Source organism: Zosterops lateralis (genome assembly GCF_965231275.1).
Source record: "Zosterops lateralis genome assembly, chromosome: 36".
Lineage (NCBI taxonomy): Eukaryota > Metazoa > Chordata > Aves > Passeriformes > Zosteropidae > Zosterops > Zosterops lateralis.
The window spans coordinates 706,699-717,129 of record NC_139796.1 but is presented as its reverse complement, the minus strand read 5'-3'; the positions used below and the strand labels follow the sequence as shown (position 1 = coordinate 717,129).

The following is a 10,431-nucleotide window of genomic DNA, read 5'->3' as shown; positions in this document are numbered from 1 at the left end:
CCCAGAAACCCACCAGGAACCCACCAAGAAATCATCCTGACCTTACAGGACCACAAGGAACCCACCAGGAACCCATCCCAACCCTACAGGATCACCAGGAACCCACTCTGACCCCACAGGACCACCAGGAACCCATCTCAACCCTACAAGACCACCAGGAACCCCCCAGAAACCCCCCAGAAACCCACTCTGACCCTACAAGACCACCAGAAACCCACCAGAACCTCACTCCAACCCCACAAAAACCCCCCAGGACCCCACAACCTCGTCCTCCTCACCTCGACCTTCATGAGTTTGATGAGCTCCCTCTTGGCCTCCTCGAAGATGTCGCTGTTCTGGCGGCCCTGGAAGGGCCCGAAGGGACACGTCCCCGGGGCTGTCCCTGTCCCTGCTGTCCCTGCTGTCCCTGTCCCCGTCCCCGTGTCCTCCTGGTAGGAGCTGTAGTGGTAAATCCCCGAGGGCTGCTCCTCCAGAGTCACCGACTTGCGTTCCTTGGGCTCCTGGGATGACTGAGACGGGGTTTGGGGTGGGGTTTAGAGAAAAATTGGGGTGGGATTTAGGGGGAATTTAGGGTGGAATTTAGAGAAAATTTGGGTGGAAACTTCAGATGGGATTTGGGGGATTCAGAGAAAATTTGGGGTGGAATTTAAGGGGAATTTGGGGTGGGATTCGGGAAATCTGGGTGGGAATTTAGAGGGAATTTCAGATGGAATTTGGGATGGAATTTAGGGGGAATTTGGGGAGGGATTTAGAGAAAATTTGGGATGGAATTTAGGGGCAATTCGGGGTGGGATTTGGGGGAATCTGGGGTCGGATTTAGGGGGGATTTGGGGTGGGATTCAGGGGAATTTGAGCGGGAATTTAGAGGGGATTTTCAGATGAGATTTGGGGGGATTAAGGGGGGGATTTAGAGAAAATTTGGGTGGAAACTTCAGATGGGATTTGGGGGATTTAGGGGGGATTTGAGGTGGGATTTAGAGAAAATTTGGGATGGAATTTAGGGGGGATTTGGGGTGGAATTTGGGGGAATCTGAGTGGGAATTTAGGGGGGGATTTTCAGATGAGATTTGGGGGGATTAAGGGGGGGATTTAGAGAAGATTTGGGATGGAATTCAGGGGGAATTTGGGGTGGGATTCAGGGGGAATTCGGGGTGGGATTCGGGGGAATTTGGGTGGGAATTTAGGGGGAAATTAAGGTGGGATTTAGAGATTTGGGATGGAATTTAGGGGGAATTTTCAGATGGGATTTGGGGGGATTCAGGGGGGGATTTATGGTGGGATTTGGGGGTGTTTGGGGAATTTTGGGGGAATTTGGGGGGATCTGGGGTGGGATTTGGGGATGTTTGGGGGATTTGGGTGGGATTTGGGATGGAATTTAGGGGGAATTTAGGGTGAGATTCGGGGGAATCTGGGCAGGAATTTAGGGGAAATTTGGGGTGGGAATTTCAGATGGGATTTGGGGGGATTCTGGGGGCAGATTTAGAAAAGATTTGGGGGAATTTGGGATGGAATTTTGGGGGAATTTAGGAGGAATTTGGAATGGATTCAGGGTGGGATCTGGGTGGGATTTAGGGGGAATTTGGGGGGGATTTGGGGGAGGATTCAAGGGGGATTCAAGAAGGATTTGGGGTGGGATTCAAGGGGGATTTGGGTGGGATTTAGGAGGAATTTTGGTTGGGATTTGGGGTGGGATTCAGGGGGAATCTGGATAGGATTCAGGGTGGAATCGGGAATGAGATTTGGGTGGAATTTGGGGTGGGATCGCAAAGGGAATTTGGGTGGAATGCAGGGTGAATTTGGGGTGGGATTCAGGGGGGATTTGGGTGGAATTTCTGGAAGGATTCAGGGGGGATTTGGGTGGATTCAGGGTGGGATTCAGAACAGAATTTGGGTGGATTTTGAGGTGGATTTGGTTGGAATTTGGGTGGGACTTGGGATGCGAATTGGGGAGAACCTGAGTAGGATTGAGGGTGGGATTTGGGGTGGGATTTGAGTAGGATTTGGGACAGGATTAGGGCGGATCTTGGGTGGGATTTGGGTGGGATTAGGGTGGATTTTGGGGTGGATTTGGGGCAGAATTCAGCCCCCACCTGCCCGAAGGCCCCAGTGCTGTCCTCCTGCAGCGACACCGAGATGCGCCCGCGCTCGTAGGCCATGTCGAAATCCGAGCGGGGACCCTTCTGGATGCCTGGCCGGGGTCACAGGGGTCACCAAACAGGGGACAAAGCCACCCTTGGGTGACAGCCACACCCCTGGGTGACAGCCACACCCACCAGAGATGTCCACAGGCATGGAGATGCAGCGACTCAACAACGGCGGCGGCGCCGGCGTCTCCAACCCGGCCGCTTTCATCATCTCTGCTGTGGGATGACAAAAAAAACCCCCAAAAAAGTGAGAAGTGACCCCAAAAATGTTTAGGGTGAGGGGTTTGGGGGCTCTGTGGGGGCTCACCAGTGTCCCGGCCCTCGTCGGTGCTGCCCAGGCCGCGTTTGCCGTGCCGGACCGGGCTGGTGCGGGCGGCGTGGCCGGGCTGGGGGAACAGCCTCAGGGGCTGCATGTCCTGCAGGGTTTGGGGACAAGGGACATCAGAGGGGACATCGGGGGGACACGACCCAGCTCGGGACTGACCCAGAATTTCAGGCTGAAATCATGTGGGTGAAGAGTTTTGTTGGGTTTGGGGTGGTCAGGGTTGGGTTTGGGGTGGCCAAGGTTGGGTTTGGGGTGGTCACAGTTGGGTTTGGGGTGGTCAAGGTTGGGTTTGGGGTGGTCACAGCCGAGTTTGGGGTGTTCAGTCAGGTTTGGGGTGGTCAGTCAAGTTTGGAGTGGTCACAGCTGTTTTTGAGGTGGCCACAGCTCGTTTGGGGTGGCCACAGCTGTTTTTGGGGTGGCCACAGCCGGGTTTGGGGTGGCCACAGCCAGGTTTGAGGTGGCCACAGCTGTTTTTGGGGTGATCACGGTCAGGTTTGAGTGGCCACAGCTGTTTTTGGGGTGCCCACAGCTGTTTTTGGGGCTGGTCACTCACGTGGCTGAAGAGCTCGTTGGTCAAGCCCAGGTAATTGTGCAAGGCCAGGAAGGTGACGCGCTGCAGCCGCACCATGATGATCTGCAGGGAGGGGACACACCAGGCCACCGTGGGTCCCCTGCCACCCCCGGGGACCTCCAGGAGGGTCCCCCAGACCCCAACTGACCTGCACCACCCTGACCAGGCTCTCGGGGTACTTCTCAAAGACGGCAGAGAAGGCCTCGACCGGCAGGCGCAGCACGGTGGAGTCCTCGGCGGCGCGGGCACAAACCGTCCGGTACGGCCGCTGGTGGCCCTGGGGACACCACACGGGCTCAGGGAACACATGGGGGACAGTGGGGACTGATCAAGGGCAGGGGTGGCACCAAGGGCTTGGGGAGTTGGGGTTGGGGTGGGCGCAGTTGGGATTGGGATGGTCAAAGTTGGGTTTGGGGTGGTCAGGGTTGGGTTTGGGGTGGTCACAGTTGGGTTTGGAGTGGTCAAGGTTGGGTTTGGGATGGTCACAGTTGGGTTTGGGGTGGTCACAGTTGGGGTTGGGATGGTCACAGCTGGGTTTGGGGTGGACAGGGTTGGGTTTGGGGCGGTCAGGGTTGGGTTTGCGGTGGTCACAGTTGGGTTTGGGATAGTCAAGGTTGGGTTTTTGGTGGCCGGTTGGGTTTGGGGTGGTCAAAGTTGGGTTTGGAGTGGTCACAGCTGGGCTTGGGGTGGTCATGGTCAGATTTGGGGTGGCCCTGCTTGGGTTGAGGGGTTTGGGGACACTGGTGGCACTTGGAGACAGTGATGGTTGGGTTTGGGATGGTCACAGATGGATTTGAGGAGCTTGGGGACAGCCTGGGCAGGCTGGGGACAGTCACCCACTGAGCTCAGGGGGGTTTGGGGACAGCCCCCGCGGTGTCCCCAGGGGTTTGGGGACACTGGGGACAGGCCCAGTACCGTGATGACGTCGAGGATGCTGAGCAGGCTGTGGACACTGTCCCCAGGGAACACCTCCTTCATCACCGTCTCCTTCCCGTCCTGCAGGGACATGCCCTGTGTCCCCTGAGTGTCCCCTGGTGTCCCGTGGTGTCCCCTGGGGTCCCCTGGGTGTCCCCAATGTCCCCAGATGTCCCTGGGGACCTCCTGGACATCCCTGGCTGTCTATGGGCTGTGTCCCCTGGCCATCCCCAGTATCTCCAGTGTCCCCAACGTCCCTGAGCTCCCCAGGTGTCCCCAATGTCCCCAATTTCCTTTATGTCCCCAATGTCCCCAGTGTCCCCAATGTCCTGATAGCCCCAGGTGTCCCCAATGTCCTCAATGCCCCCATGTCCCCAACATCCCCAATATCCCCAATGTCCCCATTGTCCCTGATGTCCCCAATGTCCCCAGGTGTCCCTGATGTCCCCAGTGTCCCCAATGTCCCCATAACCCCAATGCCTCCAATGTCCTCAACCATCCCCAATGCCCCCAATCTCCTCAGTGTCCTCAATGTCCCCATTGTCCCCAATATCCCCAGCTGTCCCCCAGTGCCCCCAGGTGTCCCCAATGTCCTCAGGTGTCCCCAAGGTCCCCAATGTCCCTGGGTGTCTCCTAGACATCCCTGACTGTCCTCCCTGGCCACCCTCAATGTCCCCAATCTCCCCAATATCCTCGATGTCCCCAGTGTCCTCAGGTGTCCCCAATGTCCTCAGGTATCCCCAATGTCCCCAGGTGTCCCTAGGTGTCCCCAGGTGTCCCCAATGTCCCCAATGTCCCCAGGTGTCCCCTGACCATCTCGGTGAGCAGCAGCTCCAGCTTTCCCTCCTGCAGGACGTAGATGCTGGTGTCGGGCTGGCCGGGCCGGAACACGTCCTCGCCCTGCTGGCACTGCTGGAACACCATGTGCTTGCACAGCTCCAGGAACAGCGGCTTCTCAAAGTGCCCCAGCACCCTGTGGGGACAGCCAGGGGACAGCTGTGTCACTGTGGGGACAGCGGTGTCACTGTGGGGACAGTGGTGTCACCGTGGGGACAGTGGTGTCACCCAGATCTGCCCCGGGTGTTTGCACAGCTCCAGGAACAGCGGCTTCTCAAAGTGTCCCAGCACCCTGTGGGGACAGCCAGGGGACAGCTGTGTCACTGTGGGGACAGCTGTGTCACTGTGGGGACAGTGGGGACACGGGGACCTGTCCCCATGCCATGGAGAAGGGATCCTCTTGGAGAAGTGTCCAAGGGTGGAGTTGGATCCCTGAGGTTGAGTGCTGGCCCCAGGGATGGATCCCAACCCTGTAAATGGATCCTGACACTGTAAATGGATCCTGACCCCATAAAATGGATCCTGATCCCAAAGGACAGATCCTGATCCCACAGAGAGACCCCCAGGTGCTCACCTGACATTTTTGAGCATGTAGAGCACCTCTGAGGGCAGGTGTGAGGAGGCCACGTCGAACTCGGTCAGGTCGGCCTCCAGCACCGAGGGCGGCGGCTCCTTCAGCTGCAGCGTGGGCGGCTCCTTCTGGATGCGCAGGAAGCTGGCACTGACCCTGGGGACAGCAGGGGACACCGTGGGGACATTGTGGGGACAGTGGGACAGCGAGGGGACAGCCAGAGGACATGGGGACACTATGGGGACAGCGTGGGCGGCTCCTTCTGGATGCGCAAGGAAGCTGGCACTGACCCTGGGGACAGCAGGGGACACCGTGGGGACACCGTGGGGACATGGGGACAGCCAAGAGACACCGTGGGGACATGGGGACAGCGAGGGGACAGCCAGGGGACAGCGTAGGGACATTGAAAGGACATGAGGACAAGCAGGGGACGGTGTGAGGTCATGGGGACAATGTGGGGTCATGGGGACAGTGAGGGGACACCACAGGGACATGGGGACAGCGTGAAGACAGCACGGGGACACCACGAGGACACGGGGACAGTGAAGAGACAGCGAGGTGACACCATGGGGACACAAGGACACCATGGGGACACCGTGGGGACACTGTAGGGACACAAGGACACCATGGGGACACTGTGGGGACACCGTGGGGACACAAGGACAACATGGAGACACTGTGGGGACACAAGGACAACATGGAGACACTGTGGGGACACCGTAGGGACACAAGGACACCATGGGGACACCGTAGGGACACAAGGACAACGTGAGGACACCGTGGGGACACCATGGGGACACTGTAGGGACACAAGGACACCATGGGGACACTGTAGGGACACCATGGGGACATTGTAGAGACACAAGGACACCATGGGGACACTGTAGGGACACCGTGGGGACACCGTAGGGACACAGTGGGGACACCGTAGGGACACAAGGACACTGTGGGGACACCGTGGGGACACCCATCCCCGCCACCCGCTCACTTCTTGGCGATGCTGAGCACCTTCAGCTTCTTGCGGCTGCGCGGGCGCGCGGTGCCACCGACCGTCCCCGCGTCCACCAGCGACGACGTGGACTGGGACACCTGCCGGCGTGGGGACACCGTGTCACCCCAGGGGGAGGTGACAAGGCCGTGCCAGCCCCGCTGTCACCCCGAGGGTCACCTTACGCATGATCTTGCGGCTGTAGAACAGGACCTTGTCCCGTTTGCGGAAGCGGTAACGGGGCGGCTCCTGCGCTGGCACCTCTGGGGACACCGAGGGGACACGGTGAGGGGACGGTGCTGTCACCTCCCCGTCCCCTGGGGGTGGCACGGGGGGTGGCACTCACTCTTGTGGCGCAGCCACCAGCCCAGCCCGGCCACGGCCATGAGGAGGATGGCGAGGCCCAAGATGGCGCCCAGCACCTGTGGGAGGAAGGTTGTGTCACCTTGGTGTCCCCACGGTGTCACCTTGGTGTCCCAGATGGGTCAGGGACAGGGACATGTCCCCAGGGGACAAGGTTGTGTCCCCTCAGGGGTGCTGAGCAGCTGTGGGGACACTGGGGACACTGGGGACATCATCCCAGAGGATTTGGGGACACTGGGGACATTGGGGACAGGGGGACACTGTCCCAGAGGACGTGGGGACATTGGGGACATGAGGACACTGTCCCTGGGGACATGGGGACATTGGGGACATTGGCACTCTGTCCCTGAGGACATGGGGACACTGTCCCAAGGGACACAGGGACATGAAATACAGAGCTAGAGGGACACTGGGGACATTGGGGACACTGTGACACAGGTGACACTGGGGACACTCTCCCTAGGGACACAGGGACACGGGATATGGGGCTAGAGGGACACTGGGGACACAGGGACACTGTGACACAGGGGACACAGGTGACACAGGTGACACAGGTGACAGAGGTGACACGGCTCACCACGCGGCCCGGGAGCTGCTCCCTGCTGAAGACGGCCAGCAGCCCCCTCAGGACCGTGCCCTGTGGGGACAAAGGGACAGCTGAGCCACCCCCAGCCTTGGGGACACCTTGGGGACACCGGGGGGGTGACAGGGACATGTCCCACCTCGGCCTCCTGCTGCGACTCGCTCTGCCCCATGGCCGGGGGGGCTGCGCCCATCCAAAGTCCTGCTGGAAAACGGGAAAATGGGGAAAAATTGGGAAAAAAATTGGGAAAAATTTGGAAAAAATTGGGGAAAAATTTGGAAAAAATTGGGAAAAAATTGGGAAAAAATTGGGAAAAAATTGGGAAAAAATTGGGAAAAAACTGGGAAAAAATGGAGGGAAAAATGGGAAAAAATTGGGAAAAAATTGTGGAAAAAACTGGGAAAAAAATGGAGGGAAAAATGGGAAAAAATTGGGAAAAATTGTGGAAAAATAGGAGAAAAAATTGTGAAAAATGGGGGAAAAACAGGGGGGAAATGGGGGGAAAAATGGGAAAAAAACGGGAGGAAAATGAAGGGAAAACGGGGGGAAAACGGGAAAAAAATGGGGAAAAAATGGGAGAAAAAACGTGGAAAAAAGGAAAAAAATGGGGGAAAAATGGGGGGAAAGGGGGGAAAATGGGGGAAAAAATGGGGAAAAATGGGGGGGAAATGGGAAAAAAATTGGAAAAAATGGGGAAAAATGGGGGAAAATGGGGATAAAAATGGAAAAAAAGGGAAAAAAAGAGGGGAAAAATAGGGAAAAAATGGGAAAAAAAGGGAAAAAAGGAGAAAAATGGCGGAAAAAATGGGGAAAAAATGGAAAAAAAGGGTGAAAAAACGGAGGAAAGGAGCAGTGGGTGACAGGCGGTGACAAGTTGGTGACAGCCAGGTGACACGGGGACATTGGTGTCCCCTCCCTTGGGGACAGGAACCGTCCCCTCCGTGCCAAGGCCACCGGGCGTTGTTGTCACTGTTGTCACTGTTGTCACTGGCCCTGCCGCCAGGCAGTGTCCCCTCCCAAGGACACCCCGGGGAGGGGACAGTGGCCTGTGTCACCTCCCCCTGCCACCGGGGCCTGGTGACACCCTCAGGGCCCCTCCAGGTGACAATTGTCACTGTCCCCAAATTATATCCCCCCCAAATTATGGGTTAATTCCCCTTCTTATCTTTATTGTCCCCTCGTGGGTTAATTCCCCCCTTATCTCTATTGCCCCCTCATGGTTTAATTACCCCCCTTGGGTAATTACTCCCTCATTAATTAATTGTCCCCTCATACTTTAATTACCCCCTCAGGCCCTTTTTGTTGTCCCCCTCCCCTTATTACCCCCTCATTAATTACCCCCTCACATCTTAATTACCCCACCCCGGTTGTTATTGCCCCCTCTAGGGCTGTTATTACCCCCTTCATTAATTAATTACCCCCTCACATCTTAATTACCCCCTCCCCAGGCTGTTATTGCCCCCCCCAGGGCTGTTATTACCCCCTTATTAATTAATTACCCCCTCACATCTTAATTACCCCCTCCCCAGGCTGTTATTGCCCCCTTATTAATTAATTACCCCCTCACATCTTAATTACCCCCTCCCCAGGCTGTTATTGCCCCCTTATTAATTAATTACCCCCTCACATCTTAATTACCCCCTCCCCAGGCTGTTATTGCCCCCTTATTAATTAATTACCCCCTCACATCTTAATTAATCCACCCAGGCTGGTATTGGCCCCCCCTCAGGGATGTTATTACCCCCTCATTAATTAATTAGCCCCTCATTAATTAATTACCCCCCAAGGCTGTTATTGCCCCTTCTAGTGTTATTACCCCCTCATTAATTAATTACCCCCTCACATCTTAATTGCCCCCTCAGGAATTGCCCCCCCCAGGCCGTTATTGCCCCCTTATGAGTTAATTATCCCCTCACAAATTAATTACCCCCTCACACTTTAATTACCCCCCTCCAGGCCGTTATTGCCCCCCCTCCCCAGGCCATGATTATTCCTTCATTAATTAATTAATTACCCCCTCACATCTTAATTGCCCCCTCATTAATTGCCCCCCCCAGGGCGGTTATTACCCCCTTATCAGTGACTTACTGCCTCATAAATTAATTATCTTTTCACATCTTAACTGTTTCCTCATTAATTGCCCCCCCTGGCCGTTAATTGCCCCCAGGCCGTTAATTACCCCCTCAGGCCGTTAATTGCCCCCCCAGGCCGTTAATTACCCCCCCAGGCCGTTAATTGCCCCCCCAGGCCGTTAATTGCCCCCCCAAAGCCGTTATTGCCCCCCCAAAGCCGTTAATTGCCCCCCTAAAGCCGTTATTGCCCCCCCAAAGCCGTTATTGCCCCCCCAAAGTCGTTATTGCCCCCTCAGCTCCGTTATTGCCCCCCCAAGCCGTTATTACCCCCTCTAGTCCGGTTATTGCCCCCTCAGCCTCATTATTGCCCCCCCAAGCCGTTATTACCCCCCCAGTCCGGTTATTGCTCCCTCAGCCTCATTATTGCCCCCCTAAAGCCGGTTATTACCCCCTCAGCCTCATTATTACCCCCCTCTAGCCCCGTTATTACCCCCTCAAGCCGTTATTACCCCTCTAAAGCCGTTATTACCCCCCCAAGCCGTTATCACCCCCCCAGTCCGGTAACTGCCCCCTCAGGCCCCGTTGCCCCCCCCACCTCTCGTTCCCCTCAGCTCTGACCCGCCCCTCACAACTGCCCTCAGTCACCCCCCCCCTCAAACCTTGGCTTCCCCCGGACCCCCAAATCAGGTAAAGCCCCTACGGGCCGCCCCCACGGCCAGTAAAGCCCCCCAGTCCCCCCTCACCGGCCGCCGGTCTCGCCCCGCTCCGGCCCTGGCGGCGGCCGCGGCCCCCGCGCGGTCATGGCCCCTTTAAGGCCGTCCCGCCTCCCGTATGACGTCACTCAGCTGCGCCCAAGCCGTCCTTACGGCGCCGCCATGTTGGGAAGGTCAAACTATGAGGGCACATCGGGGCCAGGCGCCATTTTGAGTGTGGTTTTAATGTGTGACGTCATTCAGCGCGACAGCGCGGGCGCGTGGGGCTGTGAGGGGGTCGCCCCGGCGCCATCTTGGGGGTGGCGGGGGATGAGGGGGCGACACCCCAAAATTCGGGACGGGGACAGTC

General features: G+C 57.2%; 1 protein-coding gene across 1 annotated transcript in view; it reads right to left on the bottom strand.

Moving 5' to 3' along the window:
* LOC310921729 (patatin-like phospholipase domain-containing protein 6) overlaps positions 1-8,576 on the bottom strand; it is an 18,877-nt gene extending 10,301 nt beyond the window's left edge. Inside the window, exons 1-13 of the mRNA XM_083881949.1 lie at positions 7,292-8,576; positions 6,698-6,773; positions 6,532-6,614; positions 6,352-6,452; positions 5,367-5,519; positions 4,769-4,928; positions 3,956-4,036; positions 3,189-3,317; positions 3,023-3,103; positions 2,452-2,560; positions 2,274-2,360; positions 2,091-2,188; positions 279-509 (exon numbers count right to left, since the gene is read on the bottom strand). Of these exons, the coding sequence (XP_083738075.1) occupies positions 279-509; positions 2,091-2,188; positions 2,274-2,360; positions 2,452-2,560; positions 3,023-3,103; positions 3,189-3,317; positions 3,956-4,036; positions 4,769-4,928; positions 5,367-5,519; positions 6,352-6,452; positions 6,532-6,614; positions 6,698-6,773; positions 7,292-8,200 (2,298 nt within the window). The 5' untranslated portion in view covers positions 8,201-8,576. The remainder of the gene's footprint in view (positions 1-278; positions 510-2,090; positions 2,189-2,273; positions 2,361-2,451; positions 2,561-3,022; positions 3,104-3,188; positions 3,318-3,955; positions 4,037-4,768; positions 4,929-5,366; positions 5,520-6,351; positions 6,453-6,531; positions 6,615-6,697; positions 6,774-7,291) is intronic.
* Positions 8,577-10,431: the final 1,855 nt, after the last annotated feature.